Here is a 27,711-nt window from a genome sequence, read left to right as displayed (position 1 = left end):
CGGCTGCTACATACAAAGCGTACACGTCAAGTTACAGTAAAGAGAACACGTCACAAATTTTGTCAGATATTGCATACGGCAGCGACATGTAAAGCTTACTCGTCAAATTACAGTAAAGAGAACACGTCACAAAGTGTTGTCAGATACTACATACGGCTGCGACATACAGAGCGTACTCGTCAAATTACAGTAAAGGGTACACGTCACAAAACTTTGTCAGATATTTCATACGGCTGCGATATACAAAGCCTACATGTCAAATTACAGTAAAGAGAACACATCACAAAGTGTTGTCAGATATTACATACGGCTGCGACATACAAAGCCTACATGTCAAATTACAGTAAAGGGTACACATCACAAAACTTTGTCAGATATTACATACGGCTGCTACATACAAAGCGTACACGTCAAGTTACAGTAAAGAGAACACGTCACAAAGTTTTGACAGATATTTCATACGGCAGTGACATGTAAAGCTTACTCGTCAAATTACAGTAAAGAGAACACGTCACAAATTTTGTCAGATATTGCATACGGCAGCGACATGTAAAGCTTACTCGTCAAATTACAGTAAAGAGAACACGTCACAAAGTGTTGTCAGATACTACATACGGCTGCGACATACAGAGCGTACTCGTCAAATTACAGAAAGGGTACACGTCACAAAACTTTGTCAGATATTTCATACGGCTGTGATATACAAAGCCTACATGTCAAATTACAGTAAAGAGAACACATCACAAAGTGTTGTCAGATATTACATACGGCTGCTACATATAAAGCGTACACGTCAAATTACAGTAAAGGGTACACGTCACAAAACTTTGTCAGATATTTCATACGGCTGCGACATACAAAGCCTACATGTCAAATTACAGTAAAGAGAACACGTCACAAAACTTTGTCAGATATTTCATACGGTTGGGATATACAAAGCCTACATGTCAAATTACAGTAAAGAGAACACGTCACAAAACTTTGTCAGATATTTCATACGGCTGCGACATGTAAAGCTTACTCGTCAAATTACAGTAAAGAGAACACGTCACAAAGTGTTGTCAGATACTACATACGGCTGCGACATACAGAGCGTACTCGTCAAATTACAGTAAAGGGTACACGTCACAAAACTTTGTCAGATATTTCATACGGCTGCGATATACAAAGCCTACATGTCAAATTACAGTAAAGAGAACACATCACAAAGTGTTGTCAGATATTACATACGGCTGCGACATACAAAGCCTACATGTCAAATTACAGTAAAGGGTACACATCACAAAACTTTGTCAGATATTACATACGGCTGCTACATACAAAGCGTACACGTCAAGTTACAGTAAAGAGAACACGTCACAAATTTTGTCAGATATTGCATACGGCAGCGACATGTAAAGCTTACTCGTCAAATTACAGTAAAGAGAACACGTCACAAAGTGTTGTCAGATACTACATACGGCTGCGACATACAGAGCGTACTCGTCAAATTACAGTAAAGGGTACACGTCACAAAACTTTGTCAGATATTTCATACGGCTGCGATATACAAAGCCTACATGTCAAATTACAGTAAAGAGAACACATCACAAAGTGTTGTCAGATATTACATACGGCTGCGACATACAAAGCCTACATGTCAAATTACAGTAAAGGGTACACATCACAAAACTTTGTCAGATATTACATACGGCTGCTACATACAAAGCGTACACGTCAAGTTACAGTAAAGAGAACACGTCACAAAGTTTTGACAGATATTTCATACGGCAGTGACATGTAAAGCTTACTCGTCAAATTACAGTAAAGAGAACACGTCACAAATTTTGTCAGATATTGCATACGGCAGCGACATGTAAAGCTTACTCGTCAAATTACAGTAAAGAGAACACGTCACAAAGTGTTGTCAGATACTACATACGGCTGCGACATACAGAGCGTACTCGTCAAATTACAGAAAGGGTACACGTCACAAAACTTTGTCAGATATTTCATACGGCTGTGATATACAAAGCCTACATGTCAAATTACAGTAAAGAGAACACATCACAAAGTGTTGTCAGATATTACATACGGCTGCTACATATAAAGCGTACACGTCAAATTACAGTAAAGGGTACACGTCACAAAACTTTGTCAGATATTTCATACGGCTGCGACATACAAAGCCTACATGTCAAATTACAGTAAAGAGAACACGTCACAAAACTTTGTCAGATATTTCATACGGTTGGGATATACAAAGCCTACATGTCAAATTACAGTAAAGAGAACACGTCACAAAACTTTGTCAGATATTTCATACGGCTGCGACATACAAAGCCTACATGTCAAATTACAGTAAAGAGAACACGTCACAAAACTTTGTCAGATATTTCATACGGCTGCGATATACAAAGCCTACATGTCAAATTACAGTAAAGAGAACACGTCACAAAGTTTTGTCAGATATTTCATACGGCTGCGATATACAAAGCCTACATGTCAAATTACAGTAAAGAGAACACGTCACAAAACTTTGTCAGATATTTCATACGGCTGCGATATACAAAGCCTACATGTCAAATTACAGTAAAGAGAACACGTCACAAAGTTTTGTCAGATATTTCATACGGCTGCGATATACAAAGCCTAAATGTCAAATTACAGTAAAAAGAACATGTCACAAAGTTTTGTCAGATATTACATACGGCTGCGACATACAGAGCGTACTCGTCAAATTACAGTAAAGAGAACACGTCACAAAACTTTGTCAGATATTACATACGGCTGCGATATACAAAGCCTACATGTCAAATTACAGTAAAAAGAACACGTCACAAAGTTTTGTCAGATATTACATACGGCTGCGACATACAGAGCGTACTCGTCAAATTACAGTAAAGAGAACACGTCACAAAACTTTGTCAGATATTTCATACGGCTGCGATATACAAAGCCTACATGTCAAATTACAGTAAAGAGAACACGTCACAAAACTTTGTCAGATATTTCATACGGCTGCGATATACAAAGCCTACATGTCAAATTACAGTAAAAAGAACACGTCACAATGTTTTGTCAGATATTACATACGGCTGCAACATGTGAAGCTTAGACGTCAAATATATATTAAAGTTTACACGTCAAATTACAGTATCTAGAGATCATCCACGTTAGTAACGAACTCTGTATTGTTAGGTGAAGACACCTTATCATGTCTTATGATGCTGTTTCCATGACTTCCTTCACAAAAAAACGTGATTTCCAAAAAAGTCCTTTGTAACTACAAAATATTGTGTATGGATATTTATACACCAGAAGAAACACGTGAGAAGAAAATGAACGTCTTTTTCAAATAAAGCAAATCAGTGACACCAAATCATTATTGATATATAAAAAAAGAAGATGTGGTATGGTTGTCATTAAAACAACTCTCCACAAGAGACCAAATGAAATAGAAATAAATTAGCGACCATAGGTCAACAATGCGCAAAGCCCATACCGTATAGTCAGCTATAAAAGGCTCTGAAATGACAAACGTAAGATATTCAGGGGCGGATGCAGGAATTTTCGAAAGGGGGGGTGCTAACCCAGGGCACCCAGGGCAAAGGGGGGGTGCAAAACATATGTCCCGATACAAATGCATTGATCGGCAAAAATAAAGGGGGGTGCGCACCCCCGGAACCCCCCCCCCCCCCTGGATCCGCCACTGATATTCAAACGAGAAAACTAACGGCCGAATTTATGTACAAAAAATTAGTACGGTTTGTTAAAAAGTAAGATTCAATCATCTGTGAGTATAATACATGTCGGTGGAGTCTACTGTGTTAAATAAAGAGATGTGGACATACATTGTAATAAGTATGAGACAACTATCTAATCAAAGACCAACTGAAGTAGATGAAGTCACCATACAGACGTCAACAACGAGCAAAACCCATACCCTAAAGCAAGCTTTAAAAGACCCTAACATAAAAAACTGTTTTAACAATTCAAATTAGAAAACGAACGAATTGATATATGTACAAAACACAATGAAAAATGAAACTGATATACCACTGTGTCAAGAAAACCACTGCTTGTTTTGTCCGACGGAATATTTGTTCATGCATTGTATTTACAAAATCATAATTGCTTTTGGAAATAGCTATTCATTCAGTCCATAGTATTTCTAGTGGTGTCTTGACTTTTAAGACATTTCTTGCTTGGTTTCAATTTGTAACAAAAACTCGTCAAGAAAAAAAAACACAAAATGTTTCATTATTTGTTATAGATCTTATTTTAATCAAACAAAAAATATGTATCAAATATATATATTGTATAAATTATTGTATAAATGATCACACAAAGTATTGACTTCTTTATCACAGATTTCATGGCGCGGAAGAAAACAAATTAGAAGAGACGAACTCAAAGTGCCAAACTAAACTGATGAAATTTTTGTTTTTACATTTCCGTTACTTGCTCCTACCGCCCCCCCCCCCCCCCTTTCCGAAATTTAAATGGTTCTTGACTAGTGAATGCTCACAACAGCAGACGTGTTGGTTTACATGCTAGGACATCATAAAATTATCCTAAAGTGTAAAATGGTTTTTAAAAGACTATCCTATATATATATAAGGCAGCTTATTAGTATTCCTAAGTATGAGACCAAAACTAGGGCATATTAACCTAAGATGAAATCTTTTCGACAACAAGGCTAAGAGCAAAAACAATCCTATTGTAAGATGATCTTACTAGGACATACCTTAGTCCTGAGACACCTTCGATGGCATGGCCCCTGACCTTTGTTTGTGTAATAAATTTGTTTAAAGTTGAAGATGAATTAATTGTTGTATGTATAAGGATTCCTACCAGTTTCTAAATATAATTTGTTATCATTTTAATAATTACTACTGATTAAACAGATGTTATAGTACATTATTACAAGGAATAGCACCGGCACTTGTCTCGGAAAATATTACTGTTAAGTTAAGTGCATGAAGTGTGAATATAAGACAAAGGCAAACATAAAAAGTATTCATTTTCTAAGACAAAAAAAAAAAAAATGTTCACTACATTCACAGTATAATGGAGCATTCATAATTTACTCCAGAACGGCATCAGTCAACTTTGAATCGATCAGTGTTCTGATTTCCTAAATATTGTAACCTGAGAGTATGGATTTCTTTTTATAAGGTAGCGCGTTAACCGACTGAGCTAAATAAGTACTTCCTTAGTTCAGCCGCTTACGGCTGACAAAGTATCTACCACATTTTCTAAGGGAAGAAATCCCGTTGCAAAATATTCCAAATACATTAAGTGTGTTGAATGATTGGGTTCATAAGAAATTATGTATAATTATTTCACTGAACATGCATGATTTAAATTGGACAAAAAACAAACAACAGCATGGATATGTTGACAACACAAACTTGCTACTTGTTAACCATTTGTATACAACGTAAATACCTCAAGTAATGCATTTTCAACGTTCAAATTTTATTAGGACGTTTGAAATTGGCTACCATTGCGAAAAATTTGCAATACATTCCGTTCGATTTTCATCCCGTACAGGACGTTTTCAGCCGTTAGATTTTCGAATTGTAAATGATACGAAATAATAAGTCGGGTATTTATACGGGACTAAACAGTTTGTGTCTGATCCACATTAATGGCTGGACGAATCAAATATCGAAAGAAGGAATAAAACTGCAGTAAGAATAAACAAAATTACAATATTTGATATAAAGTTAACATAATAAAAAGGTTCTATTCGCTCCAATATCTGCCTATTTTTGTCCATGTTTTTGTTATCCAAATAAAAAAATATGTTGTTATATAAAAGTATAAAATCAAAAGCTATGTTTTTAATTTCTAGTATTACCGACCACTTGAACTACCAGCTTTCTACGTCTGCTGATACGGTTCAATAAGATTGAACTTTGCATTGATTTCCTTCCCAGAATTCCTATCGACAGCAGTTATTCCTATTTCCGTATTCCCGAAGACATATTCAACGTCTACCCACCTCTTTTCTTCACACGTGTCGGTAAATGTAATTGTCGGTTTGCAAAGCAAATTACAACTTTCGTCATCAACGTAGGCTGGATTATAATCGTCTGATATATATATCATAAAGTCCATCTTGTCTTGGTGTTTATATGGTGTAAAGTACGATCTCTTTATCTTAGTACCCGCCTCGACACTTTCGTCTTTCGACACAATCACAGAAAATATATTGTCACACCTCTCTTCACCGTCCATAACGACCAAATGTTTCCGGTCAAACTTCCTGTCATCAAATGGAAGGCTTGTTTTGACGCCGTAACTGAATCGCATGATTCTTGATTTTATATAAGTTGGATTGTGTCCAAATAATACTGCTCCTTTTAGGACGCACATTCCTGCGTCTTCCGGAGTTATAATACGTTTCTGAGGGAATTCTTGTTTCACTGCATCGTGTATTAGTTGACATTCGGAAAAACCACCAACCATCAGAAAATGCGATATTCCTTTCGTATGTCTGTTGCTAAGGACTTCTTTTAACAAAGAAATAACTTTGTCTATAGATGGTTTAAAGATATTCCTCATTGCATCAGCGTCCATTCTCATTTTATCACCAAGAAGTTTGATTTCCTTTGAATATTTTGATGATTGTACCAATTGTTCGAAATCTTTGCTGTGATCCTTTCGGCATACTTTATCGAGCGAAACGACAGGAATAGTCATATTCACTTTCCCTTTTTTCTTTGTTTCAACTGTTCTCTTCACCGCTTCAAATTCTCTTTCAATATCCAAATAAGCCAAAGGGTCGTTTTCTCTTAAAAATTGCATGGTGGATTCACCAACAATGTCTTCAAGTATTTTAAAGAATCTTTTATCTACGGATGTCCCTCCGCAATCATTTCCTGTGGCTCGATGTTTCTCTATTAATTGACCGTTAGCAGCTTTCCGATGGACCGTTATGTCTGCAGTGCCACCTTGTAATTAAAAGATAGAACATCGATTCATGTGTATTCAATAGATAACAAAACTATATTTAACATTGTCAAATATGATAATAATAACTTAATTTGCAAATTACGTTCTCTGTGAATCTATGATATGAATTGCAAGTTACAAACCGGATTGTAAAACTGTTCGGTGTGAGCCAAGGCTCCGTGTTTAAGGCCGAACTTTGACGCGTGCCATTATGGTTTACTTTCACGAATGTGACTTGTATGGAGAGTTTACTTATTTCATTGGCACACATATCACATCTTCTTATATCTATTGGTTGAATATAAAAGTTTATTTTGATGTATCTTGACAATTTTGTTAAAGAATTACAATTGAAACAAAGACATTTTTTAAAGGTATAACTAAGTGTTTTTCCTTTGAATATTGTTAAAACGACACCTTTCTATTTTTATTTCATGGATGCCATCACGAGTTGATGATCGTCATGGAATATCTGGTTAAAAGATGACGACGGCTATTTCTCAATTGTCGTAAACACTATCCAGTCCTCGTTTCACTGACAGTAACCTTTCGATTAAGACTTATCACCAGGTTTGTACTAAAATGAGCAACACGACAGGTGCCACATGTGGAGCAAGATCTGCTAACCCTTCCGGAGCATCTGAGATAACCAACGGTTTTTGGTTGGGTTCGTGTTGCTCAGTCTATAGTTGTCTATGTTGTGTTTTGCATAATGTTGTTTGTCTTGTCTTTAGTTTGTATGTTGCTTTTTATATGCTAGTGTTTGTCTTGTCTTTAGCTTATTTATTGTGATTTGTATACTAAATTAAATGTTTGTCTTGTCTTTAGTTTATATGTTGCGTTTGGTATTCTAGTGTTTTTCTTGTCTTTAGTTTCAATATTGTGTTTTGTGTGCTGATGTTTGTCTTGTCTTCATTTGTATGCAATGTCTTTTATCCTGATGTTTGTCTTGTCTTTAGTTTGTATGCAGTGTTTTGTATGCTGATGTTTGTCCCGTCTTTAGTTTGTATGCAGTGTTTTGTATGCTGATGTGTGTTTTGTCTTTAGTTTGTATGCAGTATTTTGTATGCTGATGTTTGTTTTGTCATTAGTTACTATTTTGTGATTTGCATACTGTTGTTTCTCTTGTCTTGTACGCAGTGTTTTGTATAACTATTTGCCTTTTTAGTCTTTATTCACTTTTGTGCCATGACATTGTCAGGTCGTTTTCGACTTGTGTGGAGTGACATTATCTCAAAAGCAAAAAACGAGAAACACTTACAAAAGAACCACACCAATAAACGACTACCACTGAACAGCAGGCTCCAGACTCAGGACATGCGCATACACAAATGCAGCGGGTTTAATGTAATGTTTTTATTTTAAATTTGTCCTTAACTTCTTCTTAAAAAAACTGCTGACTTTGCGGTATGAGCTTTGTTCATTGATGAAGGCCGTAAAGTGTCCTATAATTAATTTCTGTGTCATTTGGTCTCTTGTGGAGAGTTGTCTCATTGGCAATGGTGATGGTGATATGTTTGTTTATCTTACTTTATTATAACATTCTTGCTGATTACAATTATCTCTTTCTATAACAAACTCGGCCAAAACAGTTGAAAAAGTTAGTAAAAATTTACAAATTTTATGAAAATTGTTAAAACATGACTATAAAGGGCTATAACTCCTTAGGGGATCAATTGACTATTTTGGTCATGCTGACTTATTTTAAGGTCTTTCTTTGCTGTATATTATTGCTGTTAACAGTTTATCTCTATCTATAATAATATTCAAGATTATAACCAAAAACGGCAAAATTTCCTTAAAATTACCAATTCAGGGGCAGCAACCTAACAAAAGGTTGTCCGATTCATTTGAAAATTTCCGGGAAGATACATCTAGACCTGATAAACAATTTTATCCCATGTCAGATTTGCTCTAAATGCTTTGGTTTTTGAGATATAAGTCAAAAACTGCATTTTACCCCTATGTTCTATTTTAAGCCATGGCGCGCGGCCATCTTGATTAGTTGGCCTGTTCACTGGACACATTTTTTTAACTAAATATCCCAATGATGATTGTAGCCAAGTTTGGTTTAATTTGGCCCATTAGTTTTAGAGGGGAAGATTTTTGTAAAAGATTACTAAGATTTACGAAAAATTGTTAAAAAATGACTATAAAGGGCAATAACTCCTTAAGAGGTCAACTGACCATTTTGGTCATGTTGATTTATTTGTTAATCTTACTTTGCTGATTATTATCGCTTTTTTTAAACTAGATACCCAAATGATGATTGTAGCCAAGTTAAGTTTAATTTGGCCCAGTAGTTTCAGAGGAGAAGATTTTCGTAAAAGTTAACAGACGACGACGACGGACGTCGGACGCAAAGTGATGAGAAAAGCTGACCTTTCGAGCCAGGTGAGCTAAAAAAAAAAGAGGGCTTCCAACTCTTTGAATTACCCTGAACCACCACGGTTGTCAGTTTGAGCAAACATTAACCGATAAGTATCCTGTAATGCATATATATAATATATTTATCATCTCTCTTACTAAATAATTACCATTAATAATTTTGTAATGCACTACCTGATTCGCTCATTTTACTAATTAGGCATTACTTATTTTATAATGCACTACCTGATTCGCTCATTTTACTAATTTGGCATTACTTATTATATAATGCACTACTTAATTCGCTCATTAAAGTGAGTTTCATTGGGGTCTAACCGTGACGCGGGATTGCTGATTTTTTGTAAGCGTGACACGTGAAAGTCAAATGATTGTGTCGTGAAAACGGGAAATGAGGTATAGTGAGACCGGGAAATGACAAAAAAAATGAGAATTGCTTACGTACATAGTGTAAGCGGGATACGAGAATCTGACAAAACAGTGAGCGGGATCCGGTATCGGAACCCCCAAATGAGACCCCCATTAAACTAATTTACCTCCTAGATCCACGACCATGTACTCTGTTCCCTGCGCCGACATAGTAAATGCTTTCTCAGCCTTAAGTTTCTCTACTGGTAGGTACTGACAGAAAATTGATGCTGTTTCTGGTTCCAGGGCCAGTATTAACCTATCAGGAGGAATACCTGCCTGCAATTGGAGTAGTTTGATTTAATCAAAATATAGGTTTCTCGTAATAAAACGGTTTCCTCTTACGATATAAACGTTATAAACGTAAATTATGAGGTCTACATGCATTTGACTTTACGTTTATAGAGACCTCTAACGGCGCTTTCTACTATAACAGCATCTTAAAGTGCTATCGAAAGGATGAGGGACATTCGTACGAACTTTGTCAGGAACAATAGAAACAATATTATAATAATATAATTATGATATTTCTATCATAATTTCAATGCTAAACCATAAAAACTAATTAATTCATCTACGTCTTTAAGAAATCCGCAAACCAGAAATAACGTTAATGTCTGTGTCATTTTGGTCTTTTGTGGATAGTTGTCTCATTGGCAATCACACGACCGACACTCGGCTAACCGAGAGATAGGTCGGTTAATCTATATTGAGTATGCGGCTATATCGGCGGTGGGTCTGTTAATCGGGTTGGCTAAAGTCTGTTAAGAGTAAAACTCACAATTTAATGTTAAACTCTGTTAAATATACAGATTTTTTGGCACATTATAAGAATCACATCAAAAAAAGAAAAGTGTCTAGCAAAATGATATCTATCATAGAACATTATCCACCATTAAAACAAATACATAGCCTGCGCAATTTTAAGTAAAACGAAAAGGCGTCGCGCAAGTATGTGGTTTTTATGCTTGTACGCATAGCAATATTTAGATAAATAAAAGGCCAAAAAACATTTTTAGATATGATTTAAAGGACACAAAGTAGTACTTTTGTTCTAAAAAATCAATTGTCATTGATAAATATTTCATAATTGTTATATAAGTTGAGTTATACCACATTTTCATGAATATTAGGGGAATACAGTCTGTTAATGGGTTGGACAATTTAAATCGTGTCAGTTAAGAGTTATTTAGCCACGACAATAGTCTTACTACCTTGAGTTTATATTTTACATTGAAAAAAATGAGATGTACTTATGACGAAAAAAATACAATACGATGCAACAGTATCCTTATAGAATGAGCACTTTTATTTAAAAAAAAATTCTCTGCATTTCATTAAAAGGGTGTGTCACTTCTGACAAATTAGCGTCAGTATATGGACTGATTGGCCAGTCGAATTCGCATAAATTTATTATTTATGACACGTTATCAATCAGCCTTATTGTTTTGTCTGTTCAGGGTCTGTAACATCTTTGAATCTGTCATGTGTTGCAATTCAGCTGGTTAAATTCCGTGCGTTTTCTTTGGAATACTAAGGCTTTTCTACCTCAGGAATAGATTACCTTATGCCGGCGTCACACATTGGCGGATAGACCAGCGTGCACCAAACGTACAGAGAAAACTGACAAAGTCGGTATACGTTAGTTGCACGCCATAGGAACGCTTAGCAATCGTTCAAAGCGCGTTGCATAAGTTTGAAGTACGTCGAAATACAAAGGTAAAATTGAGAAAGGAAATGGGGAATGTGTCAAAACGAAAACAATCCGACCATAGAACAGGCAACAGACAAAGGCAACCAATGGGTCTTCAATGTAGAGATAAACTCCCGCACCCGTGGGCGTCCTTCAGCTGGCCCCTTAAAAAATATACATACTAGTACAGTGAAAATGGACGTCATAATAAACTCAGAATTATACACAAGAAACTAAAATTAAAAATCATATAAGACTAACAAAGGCCAGAGGCTCCTGACTTGGGACAGGCGCAAAATTGCGGAGGGGATAAACATGTTTATGAGATATCAACCCTCCCCCTATATATCTAGCCACTGAAGGAAAGTAAATACGCTTGATGAACGCTACAACCCGATGAAATTTTTAGGCAGCATAAAAAACATATAACATACGCCAACATACGTTTCTTGAACGGCGGATAAACGCTTAGCCTGAGGTACGCTTCTAGTACGCCCAATACACGCTTAAAGCATATTGGCAGCGTAAATGATTTTTACCACGCTATACGCTGATGTGTGATCCCGGTATTACTTGTATTTCCTCAATGCTTTTCAACTTTGTTTTTTTGACCCTTTAAACTTTTTTTCGAGCGTCACTGATGAGTTTTTCGTAGACGAAACGCGTGTCAGGCGTAAATATAAGGCGCAAATATCAAATTTCAATTCTGGTATCTATGAGGAGTTTATTTCCGGTATGTATTTTCCTTTGTACCGAGTCATCATTCTTATTTTCTGCCGCCTAAGGAAATGTCTGTACCAAGTTCTAAACAGTGGTTCTAAACAAGAAATAGACATTAGTAAGTTTTTTTATATTAGTAGTGGGTGCTGATTTAATGTGTAACAACAAGACAATTTTATATTCCTGTAAATCACAATAAATGCATAATATTTATTTTATTTTTCGAGTAATGATGTATTCCTATGATATCGTAAGTCATTTAGCCGACTCGCAGTCCGCAAACGTGCTTGTTTTTCTATCGAGTGACCTTCAAGGTGGTGTAGAGAAAGGTTGATGTTGAAAAGTTTGTCTACATTTGTTTGCATTATAAATATATTTCAATTCATTTGATAAAAAAATCAAAACATTACGAAGTTTATCTCTGAATTATGTACTTGTTAACTATGTAAATGACAAATTGGTGCAATTCATATCAATGAAACAAAATCCACATGATATATGCGACCATTTTTTGATAAATTAATATTACTCTGATTTTACACTTTTTAAATCATTTCTATCCATTTTCAGATTCCATTGTCTAAACTTATGTTTCATTGTTCATGTGTTGTTTCCATTTATTCTAGCCACTAATCTTAGGACTATCTCTTTATTCAGATAACACCCCATATAGCAATTAAATTATACGTGTAATGGCATTCATAACTCTTAACAGACCAATTAACAGACCGGGGGGCCCTCTCCAGTCATGCTTCAGTGATTCCCTATATAATCAACCAAATTTTTCCCACGAAAGGGGGGGGGGCCGGGCCCGCCAGGCCCCCCCCCCCCTGGATCCGCCTATGAAATTTAAAATCATACAAAACTAACAAAGGCCAGAGGCTCCTGACTTGGACAAGTTTACTATCCACAGTGGTAACTTATGTATTATAAAAAAACAGAAACTTGAATTTTATTGGTTTAAAATCCTAACAAAAGGAGTGTAACTAAAGAAACCCATGTACATAACAAAACATGTAGCATTGAAAAAAGATATTTATTACAAAACTATTTTTGTAATTAGAGAGAAAAATTTTACTACAAATTCCAAATTTACTATCCTTAGCGGTAAGTGATTTATTATATATACTAGAGAGAACTAGAAGCATATAAATAAAATTATTAAAATTGATAGAAAAGAAAAAATAACGGATTCAGCGACGGATTAAAAGTGGGCCGTAGAGGGCGCACGTCAGATTTGATTGTTTTTTTTTAATAAATCGTTTATGGCACATATATTCCAATTGATGCAATTAACCCCCTTTCAAAAATTGTAAACTCGCAGTGACCATGCTGGCTCTTGGGAGCTACAAATAAACCATGTTGTCAAGTCTTTGCCTAGAGAAGAATATAGTGAGTACATTAGTGGCGGATCCAGGAATTTTCATAAGTGGGGGCCCACTGACTGACCTAAGCCTGAGGGGGCCCGCTCCTGTCACGCTTCAGTGATTCCCTATATAAGCAACCAAAATTTTTTTCCAAAAAGGGGGGGACCGGGCCCCCTGCCCCCCCCCCCTAAATCCGCCTCTGTACATTTATATACCCGCCCAATATCAAATAAACTTGCGATATACTTTTAAATTTAGATTAATTAAAAACTGATAAAAGGGAAATAATCATGATGAGTTACTAGTCTTGAGATATACAATCACTCGGGTATTATCTTACCTGTTTTGGAAAACACCCAATTCATTCGAACATTTCTTTAAATAGATTTAATGGACGTGTTGCGTAATACAAATGTGACAAGTTAATGGTATGGTGATAACAAAGAATAACAAAGGTAGGATAATACTTTACTGCTAAATACCAGTGATAAGCATATTTTAACCAGTTTTGTTTTACGTGGTTAAATAAATTTTAACTTTCGTTTTACATATATATATGCATGATATGTTTATAAAGGATATAGGTAGGTTCTAATATTTATATACATTCGTGATACTATCGCATATTATTCGTCCATTGATGTTTGATATCATCCTTTCATGATTATTTATACCAAAAATAACTTTAATGTATCATGCAAATTGTAGGGACAGATCTATTAAACTAAGAAAACAAAACAAACAAAAAGACAAGGTCGTTACATATGAATGGATTCAGAAAAACGATATAAATTATCTTGATACATAAACTAATAAAATAATGGATGAAGCAGTTTAATAATGCTACCCATTGTTCACCAAAAGTTTTATTATTATACATTAATACTATATTTTTTTTATCGTTACTATTACACGAGCTATTATATCTATAAATAGAAGGGGGATTTAGTCAACTTGAGGACATTGGACTTCGTAACGAAAGTTTACATTTTGTTGATTGGTTGCGAAACTAAGATTAACATTGAACACATAAAAAACTAAACTTTTTTGCATTTAAATACACGACTTTGTCATCAATTGTATAACATCCATTGGTATCTGATGTACAGTAGTTGTCGTTTGTTAATGTATTTTATACGTTTTTCTCGTTTTTCGCTAGCTATATAGATTTAGACCGTTGGTTTTCCCGTTTGAATGGTTTTACACTAGTAATTTTTTGGGCCCTTTAATTTTATAGCTTTCTGTTTTGGTGTGAGCAAAGGCTCCGTGTTGAAGGCTGTACATTGACCTATAATGGTTTACTTTTATATATTGTTATTTGGATGGAGAGTTGTCTCATTGGCACTCAAACCACAGCTTCCTATATCTTATTAGCTTATTTAGCTACACTTACCATGCTTACGGTATACAATAATACAATTTAAAAAACCCATCGATATCTGTTATTGCCGTCGTCATTTAACCAAAACAGACTTATTATCTTCTCCAAAGGTCATGCAAACTAACCATCTGATCAACTGAAGAAGAAAAAAACAACACTCTAGGACAACTAAGAACATCCCAAAAAACGTTTAGTGACATTTAAGGGGGACCCACTTAAGTTAATTACTTATTGTCATATATATGGCTTAATATCCGTCGTCCCAATTGTCAAAATTCGCACAGAACTAGTCGTAATGATCGACCGTCATTTTGCCCAGAGCTCAAATACGGCAAAAGAGATAAAAATCCGCTGGTACACAGTGTGCAAAGTATGAAACTGTAGCGGCACCAGTTTGTCCATTGACCAAAGTTGGTTACCAAAGCGATACCCTTTTTGTTGTCTAGCGACAAAAGTAGATTACCGAAGATCTATTGTATTGCATTTATAAAGTAATATTAGTAAATTTTGGGATTTTTTTTCTTCATCAATTTTTAAATTGTAAACGTGGTCATATATATTAATCACTAGATAACGATTGATTGATTGATGTATTGGTGTTAAACTCCAATTTCAATACTATTGCGTTATTTCGTGGCGGTCAGTTTTTATTGGTGGAGGAAGTGGGAATGCCCGGATAGAATCACCGATCTTTTGGTTGGTAGGAAAAATGACAATCCTCATCGATTAAGATGGGAGTTGAGTGCATCTGTAACGTGCATGATACAACCTTGCGATATCAGTGTTTGCTGGCTAGTGACTACTTACAGGGGCGGATCCACCCATTTTAGGACAATCTAATTAAAAACCGATCTCTCATCGCTCCTGTTTCTGATATGTCGCGTGGCCAGCGCGACATATCAGAAACAGGAGCGATGAGAGATCGGTTTTTAATTAGATTGAACCTAGGACAAAAAAGGGGGCGGATCCAACTTTATGTCCCCATTCAAATGCATTAATCGTCCCAAATAAAAGGGGTCCAACCCCCGGAACCCTCCCCCTGGATCCGCCACTGACTTTCGCCACTTGGCAACTCTTGACGTGACTACTAAATAATTTAATTTTTTTTTTTTTGAATGTATAATATTTAGGTTGAAAGAAACAATGGCTGACTCAAGTTATTTGATAGTAGCAGCATTAGATTTTGGTACAACGTATAGTGGATATGCTTTTTCGATGAGACATGAATTCAAAGATGACCCAATGAAAATCCATGCTAATCCAGTATGGAAAGCTGGAAGTCGTCAGTTTATGTCTTTGAAAGCTCCAACAAGTCTGCTGTTAGACAAAGACAAAGAGTTCCTGGCATTTGGATACGACGCAGAAAATCAGTATGCAGAAGTTCTCTTGGATGGCGAAAAAGATGACCATTATTACTTTCATCGGTTTAAAATGAACTTACACAATAATAAGGTAATATGTTTTTATTTTTGTTTGAACATGTTCCTTATCAATACCAGTTTTTAATTCCGCACAACCAAACTAACGCTCCACTTGAGCAAGGGTTTTATTTCCGGATAGTAGAATGTCAACATGTTTGTATTCCCAAGTCAATCTTTAATATAAAAAAGAAGATGTGATATGCTTGCCAGTGATTCAACTCTCCACAAGAGGCCAAATGACACAACAATTAACAGCTATAGGACTCCGTAAGGCCTTTTAACATACCGCATAGTCTGTTATAAAAGGCCCCGAAATCACAAAAATGAATCTTTCAAACGAACTTGTTTTAGTTAACTTTCACCAACAAATCAGACAATATACATCTTTGTAAGGAATTTGATAAATATTATTTCATGTTGTTTTACTATAAAATAGGAATAAGAAAGTTTTGACTAACTTTTTTTTTTATAAAATTCTCAAATATTTGCATTTGACATCGTTATACTCGTATATGTTGTTTTTAACATTTTTGTTATACTGTTTAGAATATAACAGCAGACATGGTATTGGAGGATGTAACGGGGAAACCTCTCACTGCTCTCCAAGTTTTCAAGTTGTCTATCAAGTTTTTAGTCGACCATTTGCTAGAAACGTTGGACAAACAAGGTACAGGTGTAAACCATAACGAGGTACAATGGGTTTTAACAGTACCGGCGATATGGAGGGATGCAGCTAAACAGTTCATGAGGTCAAGTGCAGAACAGGTAAATAAATAACCTCGTTAATATTTATTGATTTCACCCATTTTCCCCAAGATGTGTTTATTAATACTTTATATAGCGTGACCGTTTTCTTGAAAGGAATTCCGCTCAAAATTTATTTAAGGTCCATCTTGAACTTGCAGTCACGGGTTCAACCTTATTCGCTGTTGAAGGTTTTAATGTGATATGTTATTAATACATGTACCAGCAATTTAAATGTTGCTTTTTAAATGTTTTTGTAATGTCAATTGCAAAGAACACAGCTGTGGATTAAAAGTATCAACAAATAACTGTTATTTTTTTAATCTCCTGAGTTTCAAATTAAGTGAATAATGCAGTATCGTAATATTTAATATAAAGAAGAAGATGTGGTATGATTCACGACCGACACTCGGCTAACCGAGAGATAGGTCGGTTAATCTATATTGAGTATGCGGCTATATCGGCGGTGGGTCTGTTAATCGGGTTGGCTAAAGTCTGTTAATCAGGTGTTATCGTGAAAATCAGTAAAAGGTCAGCATGTTTCATTGTATAACTTTTTAATTATATTTATATCATAAAAACTATTCATGTCTGACAAAATGATTTGGAGTACTGAATCCAGTGGTGTTATTAATTTTTTTCTAGCTTCAATAAACGATCTATAAAATGAAAAGGCGAGTTACTCATCAGTACATTTATACACATTTTACACACACAAAATGTACACAAAAATGACAAGTTGGTTGAGTTTACTTGCATGCAATCTTTTGAACATAAAAAAGACTGGTATTATGCTTGTTTATCATATTAACATCAATATGTGAAAAATCTACACGAAAATTATATTTTGGTGACATAAATCAACTTTTGATAAAAATATGATCTGTTAATGGGTCGGATGTATAAAACTCGGTCTGTTAATTGGTCTGTTAAGAGTTATGAATGCCCCTATATATCTAGCCACTGAAGGAAAGTAAATACGCTTGATGAACGCTACAACCCGATGAAATTTTTAGGCAGCATAAAAAACATATAACATACGCCAACATACGTTTCTTGAACGGCGGATAAACGCTTAGCCTGAGGTACGCTTCTAGTACGCCCAATACACGCTTAAAGCATATTGGCAGCGTAAATGATTTTTACCACGCTATACGCTGATGTGTGATCCCGGTATTACTTGTATTTCCTCAATGCTTTTCAACTTTGTTTTTTTGACCCTTTAAACTTTTTTTCGAGCGTCACTGATGAGTTTTTCGTAGACGAAACGCGTGTCAGGCGTAAATATAAGGCGCAAATATCAAATTTCAATTCTGGTATCTATGAGGAGTTTATTTCCGGTATGTATTTTCCTTTGTACCGAGTCATCATTCTTATTTTCTGCCGCCTAAGGAAATGTCTGTACCAAGTTCTAAACAGTGGTTCTAAACAAGAAATAGACATTAGTAAGTTTTTTTATATTAGTAGTGGGTGCTGATTTAATGTGTAACAACAAGACAATTTTATATTCCTGTAAATCACAATAAATGCATAATATTTATTTTATTTTTCGAGTAATGATGTATTCCTATGATATCGTAAGTCATTTAGCCGACTCGCAGTCCGCAAACGTGCTTGTTTTTCTATCGAGTGACCTTCAAGGTGGTGTAGAGAAAGGTTGATGTTGAAAAGTTTGTCTACATTTGTTTGCATTATAAATATATTTCAATTCATTTGATAAAAAAATCAAAACATTACGAAGTTTATCTCTGAATTATGTACTTGTTAACTATGTAAATGACAAATTGGTGCAATTCATATCAATGAAACAAAATCCACATGATATATGCGACCATTTTTTGATAAATTAATATTACTCTGATTTTACACTTTTTAAATCATTTCTATCCATTTTCAGATTCCATTGTCTAAACTTATGTTTCATTGTTCATGTGTTGTTTCCATTTATTCTAGCCACTAATCTTAGGACTATCTCTTTATTCAGATAACACCCCATATAGCAATTAAATTATACGTGTAATGGCATTCATAACTCTTAACAGACCAATTAACAGACCGAGTTTTATACATCCGACCCATTAACAGATCATATTTTTATCAAAAGTTGATTTATGTCACCAAAATATAATTTTCGTGTAGATTTTTCACATATTGATGTTAATATGATAAACAAGCATAATACCAGTCTTTTTTATGTTCAAAAGATTGCATGCAAGTAAACTCAACCAACTTGTCATTTTTGTGTACATTTTGTGTGTGTAAAATGTGTATAAATGTACTGATGAGTAACTCGCCTTTTCATTTTATAGATCGTTTATTGAAGCTAGAAAAAAATTAATAACACCACTGGATTCAGTACTCCAAATCATTTTGTCAGACATGAATAGTTTTTATGATATAAATATAATTAAAAAGTTATACAATGAAACATGCTGACCTTTTACTGATTTTCACGATAACACCTGATTAACAGACTTTAGCCAACCCGATTAACAGACCCACCGCCGATATAGCCGCATACTCAATATAGATTAACCGACCTATCTCTCGGTTAGCCGAGTGTCGGTCGTGAATCATACCACATCTTCTTCTTTATATTAAATATTACGATACTGCATTATTCACTTAATTTGAAACTCAGGAGATTAAAAAAATAACAGTTATTTGTTGATACTTTTAATCCACAGCTGTGTTCTTTGCAATTGACATTACAAAAACATTTAAAAAGCAACATTTAAATTGCTGGTACATGTATTAATAACATATCACATTAAAACCTTCAACAGCGAATAAGGTTGAACCCGTGACTGCAAGTTCAAGATGGACCTTAAATAAATTTTGAGCGGAATTCCTTTCAAGAAAACGGTCACGCTATATAAAGTATTAATAAACACATCTTGGGGAAAATGGGTGAAATCAATAAATATTAACGAGGTTATTTATTTACCTGTTCTGCACTTGACCTCATGAACTGTTTAGCTGCATCCCTCCATATCGCCGGTACTGTTAAAACCCATTGTACCTCGTTATGGTTTACACCTGTACCTTGTTTGTCCAACGTTTCTAGCAAATGGTCGACTAAAAACTTGATAGACAACTTGAAAACTTGGAGAGCAGTGAGAGGTTTCCCCGTTACATCCTCCAATACCATGTCTGCTGTTATATTCTAAACAGTATAACAAAAATGTTAAAAACAACATATACGAGTATAACGATGTCAAATGCAAATATTTGAGAATTTTATAAAAAAAAAAGTTAGTCAAAACTTTCTTATTCCTATTTTATAGTAAAACAACATGAAATAATATTTATCAAATTCCTTACAAAGATGTATATTGTCTGATTTGTTGGTGAAAGTTAACTAAAACAAGTTCGTTTGAAAGATTCATTTTTGTGATTTCGGGGCCTTTTATAACAGACTATGCGGTATGTTAAAAGGCCTTACGGAGTCCTATAGCTGTTAATTGTTGTGTCATTTGGCCTCTTGTGGAGAGTTGAATCACTGGCAAGCATATCACATCTTCTTTTTTATATTAAAGATTGACTTGGGAATACAAACATGTTGACATTCTACTATCCGGAAATAAAACCCTTGCTCAAGTGGAGCGTTAGTTTGGTTGTGCGGAATTAAAAACTGGTATTGATAAGGAACATGTTCAAACAAAAATAAAAACATATTACCTTATTATTGTGTAAGTTCATTTTAAACCGATGAAAGTAATAATGGTCATCTTTTTCGCCATCCAAGAGAACTTCTGCATACTGATTTTCTGCGTCGTATCCAAATGCCAGGAACTCTTTGTCTTTGTCTAACAGCAGACTTGTTGGAGCTTTCAAAGACATAAACTGACGACTTCCAGCTTTCCATACTGGATTAGCATGGATTTTCATTGGGTCATCTTTGAATTCATGTCTCATCGAAAAAGCATATCCACTATACGTTGTACCAAAATCTAATGCTGCTACTATCAAATAACTTGAGTCAGCCATTGTTTCTTTCAACCTAAATATTATACATTCAAAAAAAAAAAAATTAAATTATTTAGTAGTCACGTCAAGAGTTGCCAAGTGGCGAAAGTCAGTGGCGGATCCAGGGGGAGGGTTCCGGGGGTTGGACCCCTTTTATTTGGGACGATTAATGCATTTGAATGGGGACATAAAGTTGGATCCGCCCCCTTTTTTGTCCTAGGTTCAATCTAATTAAAAACCGATCTCTCATCGCTCCTGTTTCTGATATGTCGCGCTGGCCACGCGACATATCAGAAACAGGAGCGATGAGAGATCGGTTTTTAATTAGATTGTCCTAAAATGGGTGGATCCGCCCCTGTAAGTAGTCACTAGCCAGCAAACACTGATATCGCAAGGTTGTATCATGCACGTTACAGATGCACTCAACTCCCATCTTAATCGATGAGGATTGTCATTTTTCCTACCAACCAAAAGATCGGTGATTCTATCCGGGCATTCCCACTTCCTCCACCAATAAAAACTGACCGCCACGAAATAACGCAATAGTATTGAAATTGGAGTTTAACACCAATACATCAATCAATCAATCGTTATCTAGTGATTAATATATATGACCACGTTTACAATTTAAAAATTGATGAAGAAAAAAAATCCCAAAATTTACTAATATTACTTTATAAATGCAATACAATAGATCTTCGGTAATCTACTTTTGTCGCTAGACAACAAAAAGGGTATCGCTTTGGTAACCAACTTTGGTCAATGGACAAACTGGTGCCGCTACAGTTTCATACTTTGCACACTGTGTACCAGCGGATTTTTATCTCTTTTGCCGTATTTGAGCTCTGGGCAAAATGACGGTCGATCATTACGACTAGTTCTGTGCGAATTTTGACAATTGGGACGACGGATATTAAGCCATATATATGACAATAAGTAATTAACTTAAGTGGGTCCCCCTTAAATGTCACTAAACGTTTTTTGGGATGTTCTTAGTTGTCCTAGAGTGTTGTTTTTTTCTTCTTCAGTTGATCAGATGGTTAGTTTGCATGACCTTTGGAGAAGATAATAAGTCTGTTTTGGTTAAATGACGACGGCAATAACAGATATCGATGGGTTTTTTAAATTGTATTATTGTATACCGTAAGCATGGTAAGTGTAGCTAAATAAGCTAATAAGATATAGGAAGCTGTGGTTTGAGTGCCAATGAGACAACTCTCCATCCAAATAACAATATATAAAAGTAAACCATTATAGGTCAATGTACAGCCTTCAACACGGAGCCTTTGCTCACACCAAAACAGAAAGCTATAAAATTAAAGGGCCCAAAAAATTACTAGTGTAAAACCATTCAAACGGGAAAACCAACGGTCTAAATCTATATAGCTAGCGAAAAACGAGAAAAACGTATAAAATACATTAACAAACGACAACTACTGTACATCAGATACCAATGGATGTTATACAATTGATGACAAAGTCGTGTATTTAAATGCAAAAAAGTTTAGTTTTTTATGTGTTCAATGTTAATCTTAGTTTCGCAACCAATCAACAAAATGTAAACTTTCGTTACGAAGTCCAATGTCCTCAAGTTGACTAAATCCCCCTTCTATTTATAGATATAATAGCTCGTGTAATAGTAACGATAAAAAAAATATAGTATTAATGTATAATAATAAAACTTTTGGTGAACAATGGGTAGCATTATTAAACTGCTTCATCCATTATTTTATTAGTTTATGTATCAAGATAATTTATATCGTTTTTCTGAATCCATTCATATGTAACGACCTTGTCTTTTTGTTTGTTTTGTTTTCTTAGTTTAATAGATCTGTCCCTACAATTTGCATGATACATTAAAGTTATTTTTGGTATAAATAATCATGAAAGGATGATATCAAACATCAATGGACGAATAATATGCGATAGTATCACGAATGTATATAAATATTAGAACCTACCTATATCCTTTATAAACATATCATGCATATATATATGTAAAACGAAAGTTAAAATTTATTTAACCACGTAAAACAAAACTGGTTAAAATATGCTTATCACTGGTATTTAGCAGTAAAGTATTATCCTACCTTTGTTATTCTTTGTTATCACCATACCATTAACTTGTCACATTTGTATTACGCAACACGTCCATTAAATCTATTTAAAGAAATGTTCGAATGAATTGGGTGTTTTCCAAAACAGGTAAGATAATACCCGAGTGATTGTATATCTCAAGACTAGTAACTCATCATGATTATTTCCCTTTTATCAGTTTTTAATTAATCTAAATTTAAAAGTATATCGCAAGTTTATTTGATATTGGGCGGGTATATAAATGTACAGAGGCGGATTTAGGGGGGGGGGGCAGGGGGCCCGGTCCCCCCCTTTTTGGAAAAAAATTTTGGTTGCTTATATAGGGAATCACTGAAGCGTGACAGGAGCGGGCCCCCTCAGGCTTAGGTCAGTCAGTGGGCCCCCACTTATGAAAATTCCTGGATCCGCCACTAATGTACTCACTATATTCTTCTCTAGGCAAAGACTTGACAACATGGTTTATTTGTAGCTCCCAAGAGCCAGCATGGTCACTGCGAGTTTACAATTTTTGAAAGGGGGTTAATTGCATCAATTGGAATATATGTGCCATAAACGATTTATTAAAAAAAAACAATCAAATCTGACGTGCGCCCTCTACGGCCCACTTTTAATCCGTCGCTGAATCCGTTATTTTTTCTTTTCTATCAATTTTAATAATTTTATTTATATGCTTCTAGTTCTCTCTAGTATATATAATAAATCACTTACCGCTAAGGATAGTAAATTTGGAATTTGTAGTAAAATTTTTCTCTCTAATTACAAAAATAGTTTTGTAATAAATATCTTTTTTCAATGCTACATGTTTTGTTATGTACATGGGTTTCTTTAGTTACACTCCTTTTGTTAGGATTTTAAACCAATAAAATTCAAGTTTCTGTTTTTTTATAATACATAAGTTACCACTGTGGATAGTAAACTTGTCCAAGTCAGGAGCCTCTGGCCTTTGTTAGTTTTGTATGATTTTAAATTTCATAGGCGGATCCAGGGGGGGGGGGGCCTGGCGGGCCCGGCCCCCCCCCCTTTCGTGGGAAAAATTTGGTTGATTATATAGGGAATCACTGAAGCATGACTGGAGAGGGCCCCCCCCCTTAGGTCAGTCAGAGGGCCCCCCCTTAGGAAAAGTTCTGGATCCGCCACTGAATTTTAGTTTCTTGTGTATAATTCGGAGTTTAGTATGACGTCCATTATCACTGTACTATTATGCATATTTTAGGGGCCAGCTGAAGGACACCTACGGGTGCGGGAATTCTCGCTACATTGAAGACCCATTTGTTGCCTTCGGCTCTTGTTTGCTCTATGGTCGGGTGGTTGTCGCTTTGACATATTCACCATTTCCTTTCTCAATTTTATTGTTCCTATGAAATAGAAAACCGCAAAAATAATAAAAAATATTAGAAAACCAAATAAAAAAAAAACGAGTTTGAAAAAAGTGGGGTAAACAAAAATTGTTTTGTCCGCAAGTACCTATTGTATCATAAACTAAAATCAACAAAAAATACTGAACTCTGGGAAAAATTCAAAACGGAAAGCCCCTAATCAAATGGGCTCTCCGTTTTGAATTTTACAGCAGTCTACTTGCTTTTTGGAGCGCTGCCAATAACTGCTGAGCTCCACAAAAGACAGTTGAGTCTGTTACACTCAATAGCAATGAGCCACAATAACTCAATACGTGAAATTGCATGAAGGCAACATACAGCAGGTCGACCAAATAGCTTCTTCAAAAGAATAAATGACATACTGGACATGTATCAACTCCCATCATTCAACGAAATAATGAATCAACATTACAACAAGCTTGACTGGAAAAACATCGTACGAACAGCTATTTCATCTCACTGGACAGTCAAACTAAAAGCAGATTGTGAAGAAAAATCAACACTCAACTTGCTATCAAAAAGAAACCTGAATATTGGACAAACTCATAACATATGGGATACAATATCGAGCTCCGTTAAAGATGTTAGAAAGCAGCGACAAAAGTACGCATGTTAACTGGAACATACATGCTTCAAACCTTAAAAGCAAAATTCAATCCAGCAGAGATAGATCCTACCTGCCCAATATGTAACATTGAAGCTGAAGATCTTCAACACCTTCTAACAAGCTGCCCAGCGTATAGACACATTCGAAAATCGCACTTTCAACAGATAAAAGAATATATTGTTAGCAAAATTGAAAGTAGTGTATGGACAATCAATTTCAATAGCAAATTGGCTATCACAGAATTATTGATAGACTGTCAAACCTTTGTTGAAAGGAATATTCTCCCAAATGACATACTGATACCAAGGACAATAGAAATGAAATCAAGGGACTACTGCCACCTAACCCACATGAAAATAATGAACATTACTAATGCCTAGCTAGTGCGTGGAGTTAGTGGTATATCTCTGTGTATGGTCAAGCCAGTGTCATATAAAAAAAACTTAAAAGTAGTTCGCCATACGAAAATTATTAAACTTATCAAAATATTACTTCTATAACATCAAAGTCATGATTTCAGTTTATATAAATTTTCATCTTATAAGAAAACTTAGATACTTTATTCTTACACTAGAAGTACATACTAATTATACTATATATTGGCAGTTTAAATTAACGTTAAGCCTAATTAATCAATATAACTTAACATCCAAATTAGTAATGTTTATGTTTTATATTTCATTGTAAAGCACCTGTTTGAAATTATGAGTCTGCGAATATGTAATTTATTTAGTATATATCTCTTGCCATTTTAATACTACATTACCTTAAAAGTCCCTATATTAATGCTTATATATAAATTCACGACTTGTTGTAAATACACTGGTTCTTATGGTGGAGGATGCTGTTTATTCATATTTTACAGAGGATTTATTGTGTGTTTTAATGTGCACATACTGTTAACATGTATCGGTCTCATCCGAGTGCTCCTAAACAGAAGGGAATTACGAAAGAAGAAGAAGAATGGCAAAATCAACCAAACGAATGACAACTGTCATATTCCTGACTTGGTACATGCAGTTTCTTTGTCTATGTAGGAAATGCTGGATCAAACCTGGTTTTATAGTGCTCAACTTCTCACTTGTTTGACAGTCGCATCACATTCCATAATATTGACAACGATGCGTGAACAAAAAAGACATAATAGGTAAAATGGTCATATATTTTATCGTGTGTTTTTCTATGTTGTGATGTTATGCTATTGTTTCAGAAAAAGGGAGAACGTTTGGATCCATTAAAACGTTTAATCCCGCTGCAAATGTTTGCACCTGTCCTAAGTCAGGAATCTGATGTACAGTAGTTGTCGTTTGTTTATGTAATATATACGTGTTTCTCGTTTTGTTTATATAGATTAGACCGTTGGTTTTCCCGTTTGAATGGTTTTACACTAGTAATTTTGGGGCCCTTTATAGCTTGTTGCTCGGTGTTAGCCAAGGCTCCGTGTTGAAGGCCGTACTTTAACCTATAATGATAATGGTTTACTTTTTAAATTGTTACTTGAATGGAGAGTTGTCTCATTGACACTCACACCACATCTTCCTATATCTATAATATGGTTACATCAGTCATCACCGTGTCACGATCTCAATCAGAACAAAAACAAAGAAATATTTAACACAGAAACACAAAAAAACATTATCAAATTTAACAACAACGTCCATTGTTTACTTATATCGTAAAATACTGATTGAATAACCCCGTAAAACTTTGTGTTTTCTCTATAATAACTGTCAGTTCATGGATATGCATGAAAACTTCGATAATGCATTAACATCTATAAAGATTGTCACTAATGCAAACATACTAAATCAGGAGCCTGCAATTCAGTGGTTGTCGTTTGTTTATTTGTTACTTATTTGTTTTTCGTTCATTTTTTTTTACATAAATAAGGCCGTAAGTTGTTTTACATTGTCTTATAGGGGCCTTTTATAGCGCTGACTATGCTGTAGGGGCTTTGCTCAGTGTTGAAGGTCGAACGGTGACCTATAGTTGTTAAAGTTTGTGTCATTTTGGTCTTGTGTGGATAGTTGTCTCATTGGCAATCACACCACATATTCTTTTTTATAAATCGGTTATTCCGCAATATTGTGTGTGTGCCTTCCCCGAGTCAGAAGTCAGTAGTTGCCGTTTGTTGATGCTCATAATCTGTGTTTTTCTATTATTGTATTTTACAAAGATCAACTCGTAATTTTTCTGGTCTGATTTCCTTTCCTTTTGTCAATCTTTTGGCCTTGTATAACTTAGCTGTGCGGTATGGATTTTGCTCAATGTTGCATTTTATCTTTGGTGTCAATCATACAACATCTTCTTACTATTATCTGCACTTTAGTGTATCGTTGCGTCAAGAGCAACTTATGACTAAAAATCATGTCATTGTTTTTGCAATTGTCATAATTAAGTCTAAAAACGACTTCATGCATTTAGAAAAATAACAATCAGTCAATTAGTGTTTCTTTTTAATGATAGGAGATGAGGCTTGATTATCAATCAGATACAACATGGACGCGGTTCAAAGTTTCTGGAGTCACCAAATACAATAACGTATGATTTGAATTTGCTGTTAGAGGCCAGGCAATTCTGTTCTTTTAGTTGTAAAAT

General features: G+C 35.0%; 1 protein-coding gene and 1 long non-coding RNA gene across 2 annotated transcripts; one reads left to right on the top strand and one right to left on the bottom strand.

The window, feature by feature from the left end:
* Positions 1 to 4,258: 4,258 nt before the first annotated feature.
* On the bottom strand, positions 4,259 to 23,174 carry LOC143057999 (heat shock 70 kDa protein 12A-like). The gene is made up of 5 exons (XM_076231462.1): positions 23,124 to 23,174; positions 20,746 to 21,067; positions 20,012 to 20,230; positions 9,867 to 10,017; positions 4,259 to 6,944 (listed from the first exon to the last, which is right to left on the bottom strand). Exons 2-5 carry the CDS (start codon positions 21,052 to 21,054, stop codon positions 5,872 to 5,874), a joined length of 1,752 nt encoding a protein of 583 aa, XP_076087577.1. The 5' UTR covers positions 21,055 to 21,067; positions 23,124 to 23,174; the 3' UTR covers positions 4,259 to 5,871.
* On the top strand, positions 13,924 to 17,080 carry LOC143058000 (uncharacterized). The gene is made up of 3 exons (XR_012972907.1): positions 13,924 to 13,973; positions 16,030 to 16,351; positions 16,867 to 17,080. It is a non-coding gene; the product is annotated as an uncharacterized LOC143058000 (long non-coding RNA).
* Positions 23,175 to 27,711: the final 4,537 nt, after the last annotated feature.

This window comes from Mytilus galloprovincialis, chromosome 14 (genome assembly GCF_965363235.1).
Source record: "Mytilus galloprovincialis chromosome 14, xbMytGall1.hap1.1, whole genome shotgun sequence".
NCBI classification, from domain to species: Eukaryota; Metazoa; Mollusca; class Bivalvia; order Mytilida; family Mytilidae; genus Mytilus; species Mytilus galloprovincialis.
The sequence above is the reverse complement of the archived record's forward strand: the minus strand, read 5'-3'. Positions and strand labels throughout refer to the sequence as shown.

What these genes read in the sequence shown, in the direction of transcription:
- LOC143057999 (XM_076231462.1), bottom strand. Translation starts at nt 21,054, where the DNA reads ATGGCTGACTCAAGTTATTTGATAGTAGCAGCATTAGATTTTGGTACA. An exon ending in TGAGGTCAAGTGCAGAACAG is followed by an intron (nt 10,018 to 20,011) that starts GTAAATAAATAA and finishes CTCCAATTGCAG; the next exon opens with GCAGGTATTCCTCCTGATAG. An exon ending in CATGGTCGTGGATCTAGGAG is followed by an intron (nt 6,945 to 9,866) that starts GTAAATTAGTTT and finishes TTTAATTACAAG; the next exon opens with GTGGCACTGCAGACATAACG.